Below are 23,510 nucleotides of genomic sequence, written 5' to 3' on the forward strand. Positions count from 1 at the left end.
ACCATTTTCAACACAGCAAAATTTATTTTTGGTCAACCAAAAGTAGATTTCCTTGGCCACCGAATCTATCTGTCTGGCTCACTACCATTACCTGACAAAGTGGAAGCCATCCTACAGATCTCACATCCATCCACAGTTAGGGAGCTGTGGCAATTTTTGGGGATGTGTAATTTTTACTGCAGACTTTTACCTCATGCAGCAGATATTCAGGAACAACAATGACGCGTGGTAACCTGTAGCCTTCTTTTCGAAGAAATTGTCGCCAGCTCAATGTAAGTTGAGCACCTATGATCGAGAACTCTTAGCGATATACGAGGCAATCAAATACTTCCGTTCTCAGCTGGAAGCCCGTGATTTCGCCATATTCACAGATCATAAGCCGCTGACATACGCCTTTTGATAGAACAATAGTAACTGTTCACCAAGGCAGCACAACCAATTACTGTATATCGCATAATTCAGCAAGAACATCCTGCATATATCCGGGATCGAGAATGTAGTAGCAGATTGTCTCTCCCTTGTCAGCAGCGTCTCCACCATAGACTGCATGGAACTTGCAGAAGCACAACTTACAGATCCGGAAATACAAGAGCTGTTGCAGGAAAACAAGTCTACATTGGATCTGCAGTTAGTCAACATTCCTGGCACAGGCATCAAGTTGCACTGTGGCGTGTCTGCAGCCAAACCATTACCATTTTTACCCGCAAGATTCAGGAAAAACACATTTCCATTTTTGCGTAGCCTGTGCCATCCTGGAGCACGAACTACAATACGCCTAATCTCAGATCACTTCGTGTGGCCAGGGATGAAGAAAGACTGCCGCTGAGTCGGCCCGATGTTGTATACAGTGTCAGCGCTGGAAAGTCAGCTGGCATGTGCACGCGCCTATCGGAAACTTTCCTGAAACCACCACCCGTTTTACGCACGTACACATCGGTATCATGGAACTGTTACCACCTTCAAATGGCCATCAATCTTTGCTGACAATGATCGACTGATTCATGCGTTGGCCAGAAGCGGCCCCAGTGGACAATGTCTCAGCAGAAACCTTCGAGTGTGCCTTCACATTAAACTGGGTGTCATGATTTGGCTGTACTTTGTCCATCACCACATATTGTGGTAAACAATTTGAATCTGATTTGTTCGCAAAGCTAACAGCATTCTGTGGGATGATCCACCACAACACAACCAGCTACCACCCAGCCAGTAATGGCATGACAGAGCATTGGCACTGCACTTTGAAAGCAGCCCTGACGTGCCACGATACCAGGTGGACAGAAGCTCTCCTGATGGTCCTGCTTGGCTTACGAAAATTATACAAGTCTGATCTAGACAGTTCCCCTGCAGAACTAAAGTAAGGAGAGTCATTACAACTTCCTGGTGAGTTTGTAGATATGACTCCACAGCCTGATATAGACCTGTCTACCTTCGTCAGTTACCTTCGTGATCATGTCAGAAAAATCCGATCTCCGCAACCGTCCAGGCATAGAACTGTTGGTACCTTTAAGACATGAGGACATGCACTCATGTTATGTTATGAACTAATGGCATCAAACCGGCCCTCCCGGCACCTTACACCAGGCCACATCGAATCATCACTAAGGGGAGATTGCACCCTGGATGTTCTTGTGAATGGAAAATGAGCCACTATCACAACTGACAGGGTCAAACCAGCCTACATCTTCAATGAGCCATCCCCCACTGAGACTCGGCGAACACAGCTTTGCCCAGAACTTGGTCTGGCAACACTGACTCCAGCACCACCACCAACCAGGATGTCAGCTCCAGGGGACCAGCACACCACAGCTCCAGGGGACCAGCACACCATAAGGTCTGGTTGACGTGTCCACTTCCTGGTGCACTTACTGGATGGCACCCCGAGGGGGCTGTTGTAGCTACCACAATTAGCAGTGCAGTGCAGATCGGTTCATGAGTGCATCACCCATTGTCACATAGCAAGTATTTTATTTTGCACAGATAAATCAGTTTCACGCGGGCCACCAGGAGCACTGTGTTGTGTCCGTTACTTCGTGTCATTTATTTTTAGTATACAGTTTTTTCCATGTTCTTGTTTTCTCCATGTTAATTCTTAAGTACTTTTTTATACTTAGTTCTTTAGTAACCAGCAAAGAAGTCACTTGTTCATTTTCGCACGAACCTTGCCTTGTCGTACAATGAGTCTAAAAGATGTCCTGCATTAATTGCCGAACGGGCGAATGAATATCGTGTCATCTCAGTATTGATGATATCGTTGTGCATTATTTATAGCAAACTAGCAGGCTAACCGGTCGGACGGGCCAGAACCTAGTCCTACGGCCAAAAAACTGAAGAACAAGTTGTTTGATCGATTTTTGCTGGAGAAAGAAAAACGCAGTTGCTATCAAATCCTTACTTAGATACTATAATGTTCATTTTCTGTTGTTAACACCGTGTTTTGTTTCAACAGAAACAGTAAATAAAAATTCATTTCTCTTATAGAAGTTGTGTCGATTATAAACAAAACATTTATTTTTTTGAAATTTTTAGAATTTTATGAAAATAGCTACTGAAAAATTATATTGAGGTTTTTAAGAACTGTGGTGCGGTTTACATTTCCCAAAACATTTCTCTTAGAACAAAAAAGAGAATGGCAGAGATTAAACATGGATGCCACCTTGCAGTTCTCTAATTCAGTAATAATTATTCACAGACCCTTCTTTTTTAATGACTGGAACAGCATTATGGGGTGGAAGTGTGCCCCTCCTTGCAGATGTATAGGCATGCATATATGTGTGGGTGTATAAAAGATAACTCCAAAATATAGCAAATTTTCTCTCCTCTGTGTGAGCCTATCGACAACTCAACGTTTCTCCTTTTCGGTGAGCGGTCTTCTTTAGTCCTTAAGTATTTAAATTCCAGAGAGAAGAATCTAAAATAATAAATCAAGAAAACATGGTTGCCCGATCTTTTTTTAAAAAAGGATGAACCAGTTACTCTGCAGCAAGACATTACAATAATAATCAGCAAAAAGCCTCTGACTGAAATCTGGACAATACACAAAACTTTAAAAGTGTTATCGTACACTCACTCATCAAGTGAAATTTAGAGTAGTCCCCCACTTAAACTTTCTTCTGCTCTCATGAAAACATAAAGCACACACTGTGAAAATGTGACACACTGTGAGCACAATAAAGTAAGGATCCTTCTGCCGGAGAAGAAAGGCATGCATAAATGGACAGCATCCAATTCAGATGATGGTCAGGTCAACTTCGCTCCTCTGGAGTGACCAGTAAGAAGCATGTTGCTGCTGGAAGCTGGCTTCACCAACCAAGGATTCTTGTCCTCCAGTGCCAATCCCCATCATACAGATGCTCAGCTCTTTGATTCAACGGCAAGTGTGATACAATATGTGACATTAATATTCCTGTAAGCTTTCTCGTCTACTGCTTCCTCATACAATTTTGCACTATATAAAATCAATTCAGTGGAAGGTAAATCCTGATATTTGGGTGTAGGGGTGGGGGCGAAGGGGTCCATTACAAACCTGGTTACTGTCTAAAATATCATGGAATATTTATATTGTGTATGAAGCAATTGGTGTACAACAAAAACTGCCACCATGCAGGCACAACCGACCACCTGGCACCTCTCGGTCCTGTGCACAGACTCCAGATGGCACTCACAAGCCTGCACCTCTTTCTGCTTCACACCACTTCTTACAGCGCATTGTACTCATCCGCCGATAGAGTGAACAGCAGCCAATAGTGAACGCTGTTAGCTGTGGACTATTTTGCTTCCGCTTTTTATGAGTGGACATGGTTATTCTTCTGCCAACAGGCACAAAACATGAGGCACCATGGATGCTCAGACAGTTACAAACCAGCAGTCAATTTACTTCAGTGCCTGCAGATAGCTCAGTACAGTTCCCCGATGACTTTTGTGAGTACGAGGATGAATTGCCACAGTTACCCTGGCCACCACAATCACCAGATTCCTATAGTGTTGAACATTTGTGGCATACTCTGGAGAGAAGGGTGCATGATCGCTATCCACATCCACCATCATTCTCTGAACTTGTCACTGTTTTGCAAGAATGGTAAAAGATTCCCTTGAAAACCATACATGACATGTATTTACCCATTCTGATACAGCTCTAGTTTGTTTTGAATGCCAGTGGTTTTCTTACAACATACAAGGCATGGTAATGTGTTGCATTTTTTGGTGTTTCTTATTTTTGTCCACCTCTTCAATTCTGGTCTTGTAAATTGTTCAAGTGGTCATCTGCTTCAAGCTTGATGTAAAACATTAACATAAACTACATCTTCGTTAAAAGGTAACATTCTCACAGATATTTCAAAAGGTCACATTGCTTGCAGATGATTATCAAAAATTCATTTCATTGGTGGGTGAGCAATAGTATTATTTGCAGATGTAGAGGTGTGGGTAGTATTTAATAAGCTTGCAAGGTCATGATGAAATGTTTCCTGTTGTTGAGTGGCAGCTCACCAGTCTCCCTGCTGGGAACAAGGTTGATCTTGCGAGTCCCAGGGGACAGCCTCATGCTGCACCATATTCAAAGTTTTTAAATAGGGAGGTCTGGTGGACCCATAGATCATATATCTATAAAAACCTGAGGTCACACACAATCTTTATGAAACTGGAGCAGCTGCCATGTGTCTGCTCATCAAATACGAGGGTTGGAACTTAAATAGTGGCAACTATTTATTCACAACCGATACAAAAGAGTTACATGTTTGCAACTGTTACTGTCCTTCAAAGTAGTCACCAGCATTGTGTAGAACCTGTTGCCAGTGATGTGGAAGGTGTAGTATACCATTAGCAGAGCCTGTTCTGTTGAAGGTGCGAATGGAGCGGTCTAAAGTTACGGTGATTCTCGTGTACGACTGTGATGGTGTTATCCTAACGTATTATGTTCCTCCACATCAGATCGAATGCACTGTATTACTGTTGGTTTTTGGAGCATCACCTGTGACTAGGTTTGCGAAAGAAACGGCGATACTTTTCTGCACAACCTACCCATCATTTTGCAGGAGAATGCGCAGGCGCATACAGCGCAAGGTGTGGCTGCTCTGTTCGGTTGATGGGGCTGGTAAGTACTGTATCATACTCCCCAGACTTAAATCCTTGTAACTTTGATTTTATTCCAAAGATGAAGGAACCACTTCGTGGTATTCGCTTCAGAACTGTTCCAGAGATTCATTAGGCAGTAGACTGCTCTATTCGCACCATCATCAGAACAGGCACTGCTAACGGTGTACTACACCTTCCACATTGCTGGCAACGGGTTCTACACACCGCTGGTGACTACTTTGAAGGACAGTACCAGGTGCAAACACATAACTCTTTTGTATTGGTTGTGAATAAATAGTTGCCACTATTTACGTTCCAACCCTCGTATTACTCACATTTTGAAAATATTTACAGCTTTTAGAAACAATGTTTTCAAGTCCCTAAAATACAGCAAACAGATAACATTAAAATCAAATAAAAACATCCTGGAAACTCACAATTTCTTTGAAATGTAGAATAATGTCTACTATTCTCAGTTGAGACAACTCAAACAAGGGGAAGGAGGGGGGCGGGGGCAGTGAATGAATTCTGTTGGAAAGACATACCTCTGTACAAAACTCAAAATGTCTGTTCTCAGTCTATTCTTCCAGCAATCCATCTGTCAAGTACAACTGACATATTGTTGTTGCACGGATGGAGGAAGATCAGCAAATGGAGAAATCAGCTGCAAATAAAGAACAGTGAACAGAACTACTAAATGTGGAGGTTTTGCTGTTCATGTTGTTGTTGTTGTCTTCAGTCCTGAGACTGGTTTGGTGCAGCTCTCAATGCTACTCCATCCTGTGCAAGCTGCTTCATCTCCCAGTACATACTGCAACAGACATCCCTCTGAATCTGCTTAGTGTATTCATCTCTTGGTCTCCTTCTACGATTTTTACCCTCCACACTTGCTGTTAATAGGAATATCAAATACAGTCTCGCTTCAACCACTAGTTTTGATCTCTCGTTCAAAGCAATCAGACATGATATTTCTATTTTGATATTTGAAATATAATGTGGCAGGGGAGAACCTATCAAGACTGAAAAAGTCCTTGGAGACCCATTCATGGAGCTGCACAAAGATATTACGCTTCCAAGTAGTAGATACACATTCATAACGTAAAAAACAAATACTTATGAGGTGATGCCTGTACAGAAAAGTCAGTTGTACAGCTACCTCCAACAGGATAAGGTTATCAATGGTGGAGTCAAAGTCCCTCAAGCCAACCTGAAAGCGATTACGTCTACGTCTACATCTATATATACATATAAACTCCGCCAGCCGTTGTACAGTGTGTGGCAGAGGGTACCCTGTACCACTACTAATCACTTCCACACGCAAAGCGAGGCACAAAAGACTGTCTGGGTGCCGAGGGAGGGAGGGAGAAAGAAAGATGGGATTTAATGGAAGAAAGGAAGGAAGGAAGGAAGATTAGGTTTAATGTTCCATTAACTATATGCCTCTATATGAGCCCTAATTTTTCATATCTTATCTTCATGGTCCTTACGCAAAATGTATATTGACAGCAATAGGATCATTCTACAGCAAGCTTCAAGTGCCAATTCTCTAAATATTCTCAATTGTGTTCCTTGAAAAGAATGTTAAGATCCCTCCAGGGATTTCCATTTGAGTTCCGAAGCATCTCTGTAACACTTGTGTGCCATTCGAACCTACCAATAACAAATCTAGCTGCCCACCTCTGAATTGCTTTTATGTTTTCCTTTAATCCAACCTCATGCAGATCCCAAACATTTGAACAGTACTCAAGAATAGGTTCCACTAGTGTCCTACATGCGGTCTCCTTTATAGATAGACCACACAATCCCAAAATTATCCTAATAAACTAAAGTTGACCATTCGCCTTCCCCACCGCAATCCTCACATTCTCGTTCCATTTCAAATCACTTTGCTACATTACGCCCAGGTATTTAAATGACCTGACTGTGTCAAGCAGGACACTACTAATGCTGTATCTGAACATTACGGGTTTGTTTCCCCTACTCATTCACATTTTTCTACAACTGGAGATACCTGCCAAAGAAATTTTGTCTTTAAGTCATCTTGTATGCTCCTTCTGTCATCCAACTTCGACACCTTTCCACACCGCACACCATCATCCTAAACAACTGCCGATTGCTGCCATCCTGTCTACCAGATCGTTCATGTATACAGAAAATAACATTGGTCCTATCAGATTTCCCTGGGGCACTCCTCACGATACCCTTGTCTCTGATGAACATGAACACTCGCTATCGGGAGCAACATACTGAGTTCTATTATTTAAGAAGTCTTCGAGCCACTAGCATATCTGGGAACCTATTGTTTATGCTGTTATCTTCGTTAACAGTCTGCAGTGGAGTATTGTATCAAATGCTTTTTGGAAATATAGAAATATGGAATCTGCCTTTCATCCATAGTTCGCAGTGTATCATGTGAGAAAAGGGCAAGCAGATTTCACATGAGTGATGCTTTCTAAAACTGTGCTAATTCACGGATATAAGCTTTTCAGTCTCTAGGAAATTCATTATGTTCCAACTCAGAATATGTTCCAGAATTCTACAGCACACCAATGTTGAGGACATTGGTCTGTAATTTTGTCAGTCCATTCTTTTACACTTTATACGTACAGGAGTCACCTGCACTTTTTTTCTAGTCACTTAGACCTTTGTGCTAGGCAAAAGATTCACAATAAATGCAAGCTAAGTAAGAGACCAATGCCACAGACAATCTTTGTAAAACCGAATTGGGATTTTTTCCAGATCTGGTTACTGCTTTGTTTTCAACTCTTTCAGTTGTTTCTCTATGCCTAGTGTGCTTATTACTATATCACCCATAAAGGACTGTGTAATGGTCAAATGACTGTATGTTTGTATGATTCTTCTGTCTGAATGATTTCTTACACATGGAATTTAAAACTTCAGCTTTTGTTTTGCTATCTTCAACTGCCATACCAGACTGGTCAATGTGCGACATGGGAGGGAAGCCTTAGACCCATTTAGCAATTTTAAATAGGCCCCGAATTTTCTTGGATTCTTAGCCAGAAATTTCTCTACGGTATGACGGTGGTAGCTGTTGGATGCTTGGCACATAGATGTATTCACAGATGCACGAATCTCTAACTTTTGCCTGTTGTCATTTGCGCGTTCTCTTTTGAATTGAGAGTATACTCAGCATTTCCCTAATTTCATCAGTAAACCACAGCGGGTTTTTTCTGTTCTTAATCTATATACTAGGCACATACATGTCTAAGGCATGATTTATAACCTGTTTAAACTCTGCCCACAATTCCTCTATGTCTATCATCATGAAGTAAATGACTGCAGTTCATCGTCTAAATGAGATACTAACAACTGCTGATCTGCTCTTTCAAGCAGAAACACTCTCCTAGCCTTCTTGACAGATTTATTAACTTTCGTAGCCACAGTCACTATGGTGACATGATGATCACTAATCTCCCTTCCCTATAATGGTGCTATCGATATTGTCTAGACTGTTTGTAGCTATAAGGTCTAAGTTATTTCCATTGCATCTGGGCTGCCGATCTAGCTGCTCAAGACAGTTTTCAGAAAACGTGTTCAAGAGCAGTTGATGATTTTCACAGGTATGCAGCAGCTGGATTTCATCATCCTGAAGAAACGATACTTTGATGGTCCAACTAGCTGCCATCTCCAGGTGAGATGCATCTGTACAGTCGCACTGGAACTGAGATAACATCAGATATGGTGGCTACTTTATACCCCGGGAATCGGCCGCTGCACATGCGCGAGAAGCAGAAGGTCTGCCCTCTCATTTAAGTACAAATCCCACTAACAGGAAGCTGTAACAATAATTTATTTATCTTGAAAAGACATTGAGACTATGATTGGCGATGGTATGGAAGGCAGTATCTTCAAAATCTTCCATGAAAAGATTGGCAGCAACAGGAAGCTTTTGAAGGTACCACTTTCATGACTACTACTCTTAAATTAAAATGTTTTTTGAGATTGATAATGACATTTTTATCACTTGGAAACAAGGAACATAAGCTCCTCATAGGTATTTAGATTAACTGCCTTCATCCACACAACGAGTTTTCAATGGAAATTGAAAAAGATGGCAATTAATTAATTTTTTTTTTTGGAGGTTTTAGCATACAAAAAAAGAAAATGTGACTTTGGGATACAATGCATCCCCTAAACCTATGCATACAGAGTGCTATCTCCATGCTACTAACTGTCATCCACCATATCAACGCATGGGAGTTTTACGTACACTGGTCAAGAGAGCTTATGCTGTTTCAGATTCTGAAACTGGATTATCTTAAGGTTGTTTTCTGGCAAAATGCATATACTAATCACCAAACTGTTCATGCATTCCAATTTGGACCACCATGTGAAAAAAAATGAGCACTTTTAAGTCAGTTGCTTTTTTATTCTCTGTGGGCAGTATTTCTTCAAAAATTTCAAAACCCCCAGAAAACACAACATTAAAAGTGTCCTTTTGCCTTCGGCCAAAATTAGAGCCTTTCTTGGATGTCTTAAAGACAATCTGGGATTGAGGAAGCCTGGAGTGTATAAAATTCCATGTCACTGCAGAAAGGTTTATACTGGACAGACCATTTATACGATTCATGACTGATGTGCAGAACATCAACGACACACGTTTGCTCCAGGCTGAAGAAAATCTGCCATTTCTGAACACTATCTCAATGAAGGGCATAATATGTGATTTAAAGAGATGCAAATTATTGCTCTGGCTTTCCATTACTAGGATTGTGTACTTAAGGAAGCCATCAAAATATGATTATCCGAAGACATTATTAGTAGAGATACAGGTATCCCTTTAAACAAAATGTGGAATCCTATTTTATTAGATAGAAAACAAAAATGGCCTGGTTTTCGACTGGCTGCATCTTAATTTGCAATTCATCACTTTTGTTAGTTTCTCCTTCACCGGTACTGCAATTCTTTGCTTTGCAGAGGGCAGCCCTTCCTCTTCTCATGCAGGCGCTGAGCCTGTTCCGAGAATATAAAGGAGCTACCATTATCTGATGTTACCTTATTTCTGGTGTGAGTGTGCAGCTGTAGTCTCACCTGCCAGTTGGACCATTGGAATATTGTGTCATAAGGGTGATGAAATCCAGCTGCACACCCGTGAAGAGCATTAACATTTATTACACCAGGAAAATATACATACTCAAACGCTCAAAAGTCTATCTACGTTCCCTCAATGTTGACTATCCACTCCATATCATCCATATGCAAATGACAAGAGCAAAACTATAACAGCTATGAGCATCTCTACACTCCTCTCAGCTTTGAAGAGGAGTATTGAAATTGCTTTCCTCCTCTAGGCAGGAATTATCTCACCACCCATATAAATTTAAAAAGTGTGGAGCAGAATTCTGTACTTCTCCCTCTGAGGTGGACAACACGCTGCAATGTATGTTATCAAAACCTACACTCATGTTCAGAAAAAACAGAACACCTTGAATCACTAGAGATAGGGTGTTCATATTCACATGACATGTACATTAATATGTTCTGCAGGAATGATTAGCATTTCAGTCACGTCGGTCCAGCATGTGTCCTGCTGCCTAGTGGGCACAGGGTTCGCCATGGGCCCTGATAACTTGTTCTATGTGTGACGACATCAATGCATATAAAGTGCGAATGGCATCCTGTGGTATAGCCATCCAGGCTGCATTCACTTGGTTCCAAAATTCATCTGTCATAGTTGGCAATGGGTCACTGTACTGCACCCATTGTTTCACCATACCCCACACATTTTCGACTGGTGTCAAGTCTGGTGATCTGGCGGGCCAGGGAAAAAGGCTGACATCCTGTGACACCAACAAGCAAGTGTTCGTGCAGAACATGGTTGTGCGTTGTCTTACTGAAAAATGGCATCTGGGATGTTGTGCAGAAAGGGTATGGCTAAAGTGTCGCAGGACGTCATTCACATAGGTCAAACTGGTCACAGTGCCCTGGACAAGAAGAAAAAAAAATGTGATTTGTGGTTTTACCAAACAGCACCCCACAACATAAGACCTTGAGGTGGTATTGTATGTACTGTACAAATGTAATCACTGTGATGTCGCTCCCCTGTCTGTGGCGAACCAAAATGCAGCCATCATTTTCAAACAAACAGAACATGGATTCATCTGAAAGCACTATCTGATGTCATTCCTGACCCCAGTGACATCATTCCAAACACCATTGTCATCTAGCCTGTTTCTACACACTCATCAAAGATAGACGGAGAAGTGGACGATGCACATACAGCTCATGCAGTAATAAATGGTGACGGTAAGTCACCCCTGATAGTGTACAATGTGTTCCATTGTTGCACCAGAGATGATGAGGACACAGATCTGTCCTGCAATGTCATTCATATGAGGTGTTGATATTCTTGAGAGTGGCAGGTCTGGGTGGTGCAACCTGACCCATCTCATTGTGTTCTACGGCCTTCCATAAACCATTCTACACACACTCATTGCACTGCTGAAACACAACGTCCCACATGGGCAGAAATTTCCTGGATGGATCCAGCACATTCTCTCATGCCAATAATGCACCTTCTTTCAAACTCTTTGATTTGATAGTATGTTTCGTGCATATGACACACTGATCCATAACCTTCAGTTTACAGCAACAGGCACATTTTATTGGAAGGCAGTGTTGCATTGCAATGTCAATGCTGACCTTGAACCTGCAGGCCGATATGGCTCAAATGCTAATCATTTCGGCAGAACATACTAATGTACATGTCCTCCGAATATGAACATTCTATCTCTAGTCATTCAAGGTGTTCGGTTTTTCTGAACATGAGTGTAAATGTGAGATGGGCTCCAGATCTTGCAGACCCAGTTTCCACATGGGCAAAGGGCACCTGTATACATCAGAACTGGTGGAGCCAAAGCCCCAACTGCATCTCTCAGTGGCAACTTTGTAATACTAGAACACTATACTCCAACTGCTGAAATGATCTGCTATCATATGAACTATGTCTCTTGCAGTGGTCTGCAGACTTACACTGAATTTAACATTTCCGCAGAAACTGGGCACCTTCCACTTCTCTCATGTATTCCCATGACTGTTTCTCAAACTGTGGTGTCACCGCCAGACACCACACTTGCTAGGTGGTAGCTTTAAATCGGCCGCGGTCCATTAGTACATGTCGGACCCGCGTGTCACCACTGTCAGTGATCACAGACCGAGCGCCACCACACGGCAGGTCTAGAGAGACGTACTAGGACTCGTCCCAGTTGTATGTACGACTTTGCTAGCGACTACACTGACGAAGCCTTTCTCTCATTTGCTGAGAGATAGTTAGAATAGCCTTCAGCTAAGTCCATGGCTACGACCTAGCAAGGCGCCATTAACCATTTCTAGAGAGAGTCTCACTTGTATCATCAAGAATGCTGTATACAAATGATGGATTAGTTAAGTATTCCTGCAGCTACGTACTTCTCTTTATAGCATTCATTACGTATCCTGTTTCAGACCCTGCGTGAGTTAAGAGCGTGCCCTTTCGGCTTCCTCGCCTTGTGTCTAGACTGTCTTGTCTAGACACAACACGAACAACTGTACACATTACAAGATCTTAGTTTTTGATGGCCAACTGAAATATAATCTCCTAACAATAACGTTGAATGTCGTGGAAAACTCGAGATTAACTAATCTGCCACAGCAAGAATCTGTGAAGCATTTATTCAATACCACGCTGTAGCAGAATAGTTTATTGTATTCACAAACTGTTGCCACAATTTTATTTTGCTTGAGTTGGTAATTAGATAACTGATGCACTGATAAAGCAACTGATTGGAGCTGGTGATGAGGGATTCACAAGGAGTAGTACACATAATTAACAAGAATAGTCTCTTCTCATTTAGAGACGTATATGCATGAATTTTCTGTATGTTAGACGTTTCAGTTAGTCCACTTGTGACTTGACCTTGGTGATTGTCCACTGTCATACAGATACTACTTGTAGTTAGTGGAAAGGTGTTTGTTTTTCTACCCTCATGTCTTCACGTTTAGTTAGGGAGTGAACCTACCTTTAAACTGTCAGCAAGCACCCCAGAAAAAAAATGGCAAATCCTGCTCAAGTGGGATGGCATCAATGAATCTGGACTGCAAGCTATTGGGAGATGATATTGCTACAGCCAACTTTCTCATGTATGTAAATTGTACGTACTCCTGTAAATTGCGTGAAAATTTAATATATATTTCCAAAGTGAACTATTTTTGGAGTTGTGTATGTAATTAACCCAAGTCATTTTCTATTTGTCACCAGTCCTAGTCAGTAATGTATTATAAATTAACCTTTACTATTCTTGAAAATAGTGATTTAAAACTGGCAATTCAGAAACTAAATTAACTTTCATTTGCCTACCTTAATGCCTGAATCCTGCACCACACAGAAGTAGCTTTTTCTAAATGATTTTCTCCTGATTAATTGAAAACTGTGATCTACAAGCTAAGCTGCAACCAATGTGCTGCATTCTATGTGGACTTGAGAACCAACAAACTGTCTTGTCCGCGTGAATGGCCACCAACAAACTGTGGCCAAGAAACAAGTGGACCACCTGGTTGCCGAGCATGCTGCCAACCTTCATTTCAATGACTGCTTCACAGCCTGTGCCATATAGATCCTTCCCAAAACACCAGCTTTTCTGAACTGCGCAGGTGGGAACTTTCCCTGCAATAACTCAATATATCCTATGTTTCCGTAACCTTTCTGGCCTAAAACTTCATTAGTCATTGTCCTCACCCATCCAGCCTCCCTGTCCCTATTCCAGCACCATACAGTCCTCATTCCACCAATGCACCCAGTCTTTTTACTTATCTCATTATCCGGTTCTCCCTCCCCCCCCCCCCCCCCCACCTCACCCCTGCCATCTGCCTAACCTCCCGACTGCACATAGCTGCCCTACCCTCTCTCCACCTCATCCCTGCATGCTCTCCAGCAGCACTACACTGTCTGGCACCCCTACCCTACTATCTATCCCCCTCCAGACCCCAGCCTCCTCCTTACCCCACCAAGTCATAACTCCCATCATGTACTGTTGCTGCTGCTCGCAGTGTGGCTACAGTTGCCGGAGACTGCAGTCGTGTGTGTGTGTGTGTGTGTGTGTGTGTGTGTGTGTGTGTGTGTGTGTGTGTGATCTAATTTTGACAAAGGCCTTATGGGCTAAAAGCTTTATTCATGCCAAGCTTCTTGTTGTGCCTATCTGTGACTCAGCATCTCTGTTGTATGGTGAGTGACAACTGCCTTTTCATAATATTGTTACATTCCATCCTGGATTTTCCATTGTTTGATTTCATTATTTTTTCAGTGTTATTTTCCATTTCTTTCTACAAGATGCTATGTCGATAAAACTGTAATTTACGTATTAATGAATTACAATTCTTTAAACACAAAATGCAGTGTAATTTTTCTATGAGACCACAGCTTAAAATAATTATGACTAGTTCCAGAAAATTTCTGTAATAACAGTGCATGCATTTCTGACTCCTACTTATGTCTAGATAGTATGATGATGATGTTTGGTTTGTGGGGCGCTCAACTGCGTGGTTATCAGCGCCCGTACAATTGCCCAACGTTTGCTCAGTCCAATTTCTCCACTTTCCTGGATGATGATGAAATGATGAGGACAACACAAACACCCAGTCATCTCGAGTCTAGATAGTATGTTGACATTTACCACTTCAAGCATTTTAACTTTAACAGAACACAATGAAAATTGTATTTGGATTTGTTTTGCTTATGAGGTGACGGTAAGAGGTGGCAGTGGAAAAATTCCTAAACTATATTATAAAATATACTCTCTGCAACCAAGCCTAGGCATCCCAAAATTTTGTGTACACAGGGAACAATGCACATTTCTCATGATCTATATCTCAAATTTTGATGAAACAAAAGATTAAATTTGTACAATTGCCCAAGGTGACAAGATATCACTCAAGTACCAAAGTAACATACATATACTGCTAAACATAAAGTGTCTTGTACAGTTTAAAATATTCTGATCATAATCAATATCCAAAATTAAAGACACAAACTTACCTACTAATGAGATATCTAACAAGATGTAAGTGGCCACAAGTAGCTGCGGCATGAAGAGGAGTCCATTTTTCACTATCTTCTGCATTCACATTTGCTCCATACTCTATAAGCAGTTTCATCATTTCCTCATTGTCATCTATGCAGCACTAAAATACAAATGAACTTATTCCAGTATAACATTTTATTTCAATAAGTAAAAGAGTAACTAACATATTTTTTTCTTATTTCAAATGTTTTTGTTAAGCAAAAGCAACTCACTGTGAAGTAGTGACATGAAAAATGTACTTAGTACAGGCAACTTAATCAGTAAAATGACAGATCTAACAACAGAGAACTGAAAGCAAAAGTACACAGCTTAATCCAGACTGAATTATTCAATCTGCAGTGGAGTATGCATTGTCATGAAACTTCCTGGCATATTAAATCTGTGTGCTAGACTGAGACTTGAACTTGAAACCTTTGCCCAACTGAGCTACCCAAGCACAACTCACGACCCATCCTCACAGCTTTACTTCCATCAGTACCTCGTCTCCACTCCAGTCTGAAAAATTCATTTTGGAAACATTCCCCATGGTATGGCCAAGTCATGTGTCCGCAATATCTTTTCTTCCAGGGGTGCTAGTCTTGAAAAATTTTCGGGAGAACTTCTATGATGTTTGGAAGATAGAAGATGAAGTACGGGCGGAAATACAGCTGTGAAGACGGGTTGTGACTTGTGCTTGGGTAGCTCAGTCTGTAAAGCACTTGCCTCTGAAAGGCAAAGGTCTCAAGTTTGTGTCTCAGTCTGGCACACAGTTTTAATCTGGCAGGAAGTTTCATATGCAGCTTAATATTCCCTTAGGGACAGGCTCAGATTCAGTCCATCACGTAACTCACAGACCAGTAAGCAATAAGCCTGGATGGTTTTCTGGTAGCTTCCCATACTCATTTCGCAAAATTCAGGGCTCTTTACTACGTCTACTTATTGTATTACTATTTGTCATGTTTTCACTTTTACCCAAGTGATTTCATTCGTAAAATTCATTACTACTTTTCTCAAAGCATAGTTTTCACCTACGAGGTGCATACAAGTGTCGTTTTTTAAAAATTGTATTTTGGGATGATAATGTTAAAGGAAATATTAGAGAGAGCAAACACTCAAGATGTTGCAATAGTGCCTGAAGCTCTTTTTCATGCTATTGATGGCTGGGAAATACTCAGGCTAACAATGTGCCTGAAGCACCTGAGGATTATGAGAGGTACATCTGATTTAATGACAAAGAGAGCCGATCTCAAAAGAAGACCTGCTCCCAGATACAAGGAAATAAGCTAGTGGCATTGAGAAAAGTGATACAGAAAACGATGAAGAAATGAAAGAAGATGATAAATTGAACAAAACAACTTACAAAGCTTGTAAAAATGTGGAAAAGGAGAGTCACAGATACCTTACAATGGAAGAGGAAACTGCTGCATGCAACAAGAAAGAAAAATGCTTAGCAAAAACATCATCCTGGTGTGAAAGGTTAACTGAAGATGTAGAAACAGTCCTTGCTACTTGGCACTGTCTTGTGAATGAGTCAGTGTTCAACAGACTACTAACAATCACTGCTCAATTTGTCAATTTTCTAAAAGAGCAATTTTCTAGGTCCCAAAATGTTCTTCCTACTGACCACATTGAGATCTAAGCATTTATCGGTCTCTTGTGTCTGGCCTTTTGAAGATCTTGGATGAATTCACATGATATATGAGACACCAGCAGAAATGAGGTTGGGAAATACTCAGGCTAACAACGTGCCTGAAGCACCTGAGGATTATGAGAGGTACATCAGATTTAATGAGAAAGAGAGCCGATCTCAAAAGAAGAAATCTGATAATTTGGCAGCTATCCAGGACCACCAGAGCTGCTGCTATTCTCGAACAACTGACAAAAAGCTTGAGTTTTGTGGAAAATGTTCCTTTCACCAATATACCCCTTCCAAAACTGTGAAATGTGGTGTTAAAATATTTGCCTTGGTGTTTGTCAAACTTTCTTATATCCATAACTTAGAAGTTTATACAGGGTGTTACAAAAACTTTCAGTAAACATTCCTCACACACAAATAAAGAAAAGATGTTATGTGGACATGTGTCTGGAAACGCTTAATTTCCATGTTAGAGCTCATTTTAGTTTTATCGGTATGTACTGTACATCAACAGGTTAGTGTTCATCACAAACGTGGTTTTGCAGTCAGTGCAATGTTTACAAATGCGGAGTTCGCAGATGCCCATTTGATGTATGGATTAGGAAGGGGCACTAGCCGTGGCGCGGTACGATTGTATCGAGACAGATTTCCAGAACGAAGGTGTCCCGACAGGAAGACATTCGAAGCAATTGATCGACATCTTAGAGAGCACGGAACATTCCAGCCTATGACTCGCGACTGGGGAAGACCTAGAACGACGATGACACCTGCAATGGACGAGGCAATTATTCGTGCTGTTGACGATAACCCTAATGTCAGCGTCAGAGAAGTTGCTGTTGCACAAGGTAATGTTGACCACTTCACTGTATGGAGAGTGCTACGGGAGAACCAGTTGTTTCCATACCATGTACAGCGTGTGCAAGCACTATCAGCAGCTGATTGGCCTCCACAGGTACACTTCTGCGAATGGTTCATACAACAATGTGTCAATCCTCATTTCAGTGCAAATGTTCTCTTTACAGATGAGGCTTCGTTCCAAAGTGATCAAATTGTAAATTTTCACAATCAACGTGTGGGCTGACGAGAATCCGCACGCAATAGTGCAATCACGTCATCAACACAGATTTTCTGTGAACGTTTGGGCAGGCATTGTTGGTGATTGCTTGATTGGGCCCCATGTTCTTCCACCTACGCTCAATGGAGCACATTATCATTATTTCATACGGGATACTCTACCTGTTCTGCTAGAACATGTGCCTTTACAAGTACGACACAACATGTGGTTCATGCACGATGGAGCTCCTGCACATTTCAGTCGAAGTGTTCCTACGCTTCTCAACAACAGATTCGGTGACCAATGGATTGGTAGACGTGGACCAATTCCATGGCCTCCATGCTCTCCTGACCTCAACCCTCTTGACTTTCATTTATGGGGGCATTTGAAAGCTCTTGTCTACGCAACCCCGGTACCAAATGTAGAGACTCTTCGTGCTCGTATTGTGGACGGCTGTGATACAATACGCCATTCTCCAGGGCTGCATCAGCGCATCAGGGATTCCATGCGACGGAGGGTGGATGCATGTATCCTCGCTAATGGAGGACATTTTGAACATTTCCTGTAACAAAGTGTTTGAAGTCACGCTGGTACGTTCTTTTGCTGTGCGTTTGCATTCCATGATTAATGTGATTTGAAGAGAAGTAATAAAATGAGCTCTAACATGTAAAGTAAGCGTTTCCGGACACATGTCCACATAACATATTTTCTTTCTTTGTGTGTGAAGAATGTTTCCTGAAAGTTTGGCCGTACCTGTATTGGTAAGCAACCAGAAAGACCTTTTGTTGTTACTAAAAGAACATTGACAATGTAAGGTGGTTCTCTGCACCAATATTCAACACAGGGCATCATATTACATTGGATAATTGGTTCTATAATGTGGGCCAAGAAAAACGAATTTGCAGATACCCACAGAGTGGAAATAGGTGGGCTAGCAAGAAGAAAAAGCATTTTCAGCTTCACAAAGGAAAATACATTGTTGGCCTACATTCTTAAAAATACGACAAACAATGCATTTCAATGACCAGAGTGTCACTAGAATTGGAGAAGCAAAGAAGCCAGAAACTGTGACTTTTACAATCAAATTAAAGAACAGATTGACACTGCCAGCAGCTTTGTGCTACAAGCCTGGAGGACACAACACTGCCCAATTGTAGTTTGCTTCTGTGGGATCAACGTGGATGGCATAAAAAACAAATACTTTTTGCTGGTAATAATGACACAGTAAAAAGTAATCTGTGTCCTTTCATTGGCTTGCAATGCAGATTATCAATCTTTCACAATACAGCAAGGGCATTTATGTGATGTCTAAGTCATGTGCCAAAAATTCTGCCTGTTGTTCAGAAGTTTCTGATGAATTCTGGTGCAGTTATATGCACGCTCTGCACATGTTTATATCACTCGCAAACATGTTACTAATTATGAACTTGTCTGGATTATACTTTTGTTATTGTACATTGAGAAATTGTTCAAAAACAAAATAAAATTCACAAAATAAATGATTTTTTCCATTATACTTGTTTTAAAAAATAGTTAAAAATAGAAAGGGGGAAAAAACCAGATGGAAAAATTGAGTATTCACCCGTCAGGTTCAAATGATGGATTAATTTCATCCACTCTCAACTGAAGTGTCATCTTTCAATATAACCTAGATCTCAGGATATGCAACAGATGTTGGCTTTGCTAACTCACAACCAAACTGTCACCTTCCAACCTACCCTAACATACACTTCACTACAGATAAACTTATCACCACAACCTACGTTTCAAAAAACAATATACACGCAAAAGAAATATTATGTTTTCTATTCTCTCTCCGTTTGAGTGCTTATAACTTTACATGTTCAGTTTCATTACCCATTTACATCGTGAGGTGCATGGCAGAGGTTATGTCTCATTGTACCAGCTATTAGGGTTTCTTCCTGTTCCATTCATGTTTGGAGTGTGGAAAGAGTAACTGACTGAATGCCTCTAAGCATGCAGTAATTAATCTACTCTTATCCTCATGATCCCTAAGTGATTGATATGTAGGGCATTTTAGTGTATTCCTAGAGTTATCATTTAAAGCCAGTTCTTGAGACTCTGTTGACACTTTCTCAGGATGGTAAACATCTCTCTTCAAGAGTCTTCCAGTCCAGTTCCTTCAGTATCTCTGTGACACTCTCCCACGGATAAAACAAACCTGTGACCATTCATGCTGCCCTTCTCTGTATATGTTCAATATCCCCTGTTATTCCAATTTGGTGCAGATACCACGCACTTGAGCAATATTCTAGAACCAGTCACACAAGTGATCTGTAAGCAATCTCGGGTCGACCGAAGCGTCCGATCCCACCCGTCGGCTTTGACCCGTGACGTAAGGCTGTTGTGGTGTGTGACGCCACGACGGCACGGAATTTAGTTTGTAAGAGTGGCGTGTTTGTAGGTGTCGTTTTGATGCGATCGGTGGTGCTCTCTGGTGGTGTGTTAGGTGATGTTTTTGGTTTAGTTTGCGAGTGTGGTCTCATGTGTGAATTTTGGTAAATTGCTTTTTTTATGTCTTTGGTAGGTATGGATATGACTGACAGGGTCAACAGTTTTCGGTTGTCGGCTATGATGAGGGACAGTGCGTTTTCTCTAATAAAATTTCTTCAGCTATTCAGATTTTGGATGAAGTCGTGAAATGTTCAGTATATTGTGAAGAAATGAGGCTTACTTAAAGTTCCGGCGTCTCTGAACAGGGACGGCTGTATGTGGAGATGTCGTAATGATAACAGGTCAAGGGAAATGTTCGATCCCAATTTACAGGATCGGGAGCTGCTGTTGAGCTATATAGGTCAAGGAAAGTGTCCAATTTCAGATGATATTGTGTTTAGTGGTATTTGGGGAGTTTTGTGATGTCGGTTTTTTTCATCGTTTTGTGTGGTTTTGTATGGGGGTGGGTGTTTAAATTTGTTTATATTTAGCTTGTCCCCACCCAAAAATCCCCTATTTCCCGCACTTGTCCCGTTAGTGTCATTAGGCTTTTTGTGGAACGTGTGCGTGTTTGTTTTTCGATGTATTTTCGTCCTCATAATATGTATGTAACGACTTTACATGCGCCATATTGGAATCGTGGTTTATGGTCGTTTCCGCCATATTTGTGATGTCATGGGTCAAAGTAGTCGGGCGGGATCGGACGCTTCTGTATTTCCGCAATCTCCTTTGTAGACTTACTCCACTTCCCCAGTATTCTACCAATAAACCGAAGTCTACCACATGCTTCACCCACAACTGAGTCTAAGTGATCACTACATTCATACAGTACAAGTAGTTTCAAATGACCCTTATATTCTTGTGAAGAAGCCTCATCAGCCAAGCCCCAAATAATTTATCTAAATATTTGTATTTGGGGGGAGTATGGTGGGTGAAGAATGTAAATTTCAGTTAACACTAGTGTTCATATTAAACAGTGTTTTTAATTTTACAGGCCACAGACAGTAGACAGCAGTTTCTGAAATTAGTAAAGTTACACAAGTGTGTAGTATGAAATAGTAGATGAAAACAGCAGCTGAGAAGTGTCAAATACAAAGCAGTGACATATTTTTCTCCTTTTTTTTTCTTTTTCAAAGTAGCTCCTTTTCTCTTAACAAAGTAATTCCCACAATTATTAGTGTGATAGGTTAACACGAGTCATAATTTGATGTATTTTACATGGGTTTTCTAAAGTGGCCTGTTAATATAGAGTGTGTCGTGATGAGATTATGGAGCACAATATGTGAATGCCCACACCATCTACTGCAAAGCACAATGCCTTAAACTAGCTGTTACAGAGTTTTGTCACGGGGGAAGAAGAAAATAAATTCTAAGACCACCGGAGGAAAGTGTGTTAAACATACATGTTGCATGGGTTTAGTTACTAAGTGACAGTAGTAACAACAGATGTCTCCTTAGTACTACAGTACAAACACAAGTTATATCAATATTGGGAGCTTGCTGGCTTCACAGATCTTTTCTGAAATGATTTAAAAAAATGCAGAATGAGCCCAGAAAACACCTTTATTGGAACGTGTGCTGGAAGAAAAAGCTACTTCCAAGTCATTTAATAGGTTCTGTCTGGTCATCCTGACATGACATGTTTTTCTAATTCATTTGAGGTAATTTGAGGTAAATGCCAAGATGGATCCTCCAACAAGACCATCACAGACCACACTTGTTCTACCCTCATGAAAGTTCAATATATATTATTATTAAGATGATAAATTCTGTGTCTCTGTGAGAATGGCCCAAAGGCTATTAAATTACTATAGTATACTACGCTAAACTACCAGTCATGACCAGAGAGTGGATTTAATCTTCATCTAATTTGACCACCGAGGCTTGATATGAAGCACTTTGTTCACTCACTTCACATGATAATGTAGACCAACAATGTACAAAATACATGGAAAATACTGGGTGAAGGAGGACATGGTTAATTACCTGATGCAAAGCAGTAAGGCCATCTTCATTTGTTGAGTCAGGACTGACACCTTTCATTAAAAGTCTTCTCACTGCAAAACAAATGATCACATTACCTCAAATTCAAACTGGTACGAATTTTTGTGCTAAGGAGTCAAGTCAAAAAGATGTCCCAAGCTGTCCTTCATACATTGTAGTATAGTATCCTGCTTTACATGAATTATCTAGTTTTCTGACAGATTAATGACCCCCGAGTTTTCAGATATTCACAGCTAAAGCTATTTACAATATAATTCTCCAATGACAGTACAATTTGGGTTTACTATAACAGATGCTGGATCATTTGATTTGCCTACTTCGTTCGAACGAAGTAATTTTGGATTAAAAAGAAGAATTGAAACAGACATGTCTTCATCTACAATGTCTGATATGGTATACCTTCATCTATATCATTTCTGGCTGCTGCTTCTAGCAGCATTACACTGTCACTAAAATATATATGCCGCTTTGATGACTTGCTGATTTCTCTGGAGTTTCCCCTGTGCCTCATCCATTCTTTCTCGCGCTGGCTCCATAGTTTCAGCTGTTGTAGCCTCCGCCGACGAGCCAGATGGAGGCGTTCCTGAGTGCTCAAGTGCTCCACATGAGCCATTTCGGCAACAAGATCTGCATGCTCCATCTTTCTAAAGACCATATAAACATAAACGAATGCGATGAAAAAATCTTGACTTATGAAATTCTTAAATATAACTAGTATACAAACCAAAACAATACCTGTATCTGGGAGTTCACTGCAATTGTTGAACGTTATTTAAATTTGTTGTCATTTGAAGTCCACGAAATGTACGGGCGCTTCTGCCCATATAAAGCATAGGCGTTTTTATGTCAGGTACACATTGCTGTTATTAGGCCGACTTATCTGGTCATTCTTTCGTGGCTTATGCTTCCTACCTGTTGTTCCTGGGAAACAATGATAAGATACCGCTTCCCATTTTAATTTCTTGTCGTTGTGAATGAAAAGTATATTTTGACTACGCACGACTTTGTTCGACTTAGCTTCCACATCACGTATTCCTGTCACTTGAAGTTTATTTTGCGAAAGTTATGGAATTATCGCGACTTCTACAAGTGTTACATCTTCCACGCACGGCAGTCTGCATAATGTAGGTCACTGCTGGGAGTGGGAGCTCGGCGAACCGATGTTTTTAGTTGCAGAAACGCAGCGGCATGCTAGTTAATCGAAAATAACAGTCTGATTCTCTAGAAAATTTCATCA

General features: G+C 40.9%; 1 protein-coding gene across 1 annotated transcript in view; it reads right to left on the minus strand.

Annotated features, from left to right (window-relative positions):
• Positions 1-23,449, minus strand: part of LOC126175354 (protein phosphatase 1 regulatory subunit 16A) — a 93,238-nt gene extending 69,789 nt beyond the window's left edge. The window contains exons 1-4 of the mRNA XM_049922104.1: positions 23,009-23,449; positions 22,673-22,917; positions 22,256-22,326; positions 15,101-15,246 (exon numbers count right to left, since the gene is read on the minus strand). Coding sequence (XP_049778061.1) covers positions 15,101-15,246; positions 22,256-22,326; positions 22,673-22,913 — 458 coding nt within the window. The 5' untranslated portion in view covers positions 22,914-22,917; positions 23,009-23,449. The remainder of the gene's footprint in view (positions 1-15,100; positions 15,247-22,255; positions 22,327-22,672; positions 22,918-23,008) is intronic.
• Between the last annotated feature and the right edge of the window lie 61 nt (positions 23,450-23,510).

Source organism: Schistocerca cancellata, chromosome 3, assembly GCF_023864275.1.
Source record: "Schistocerca cancellata isolate TAMUIC-IGC-003103 chromosome 3, iqSchCanc2.1, whole genome shotgun sequence".
Taxonomy (NCBI): Eukaryota; Metazoa; Arthropoda; class Insecta; order Orthoptera; family Acrididae; genus Schistocerca; species Schistocerca cancellata.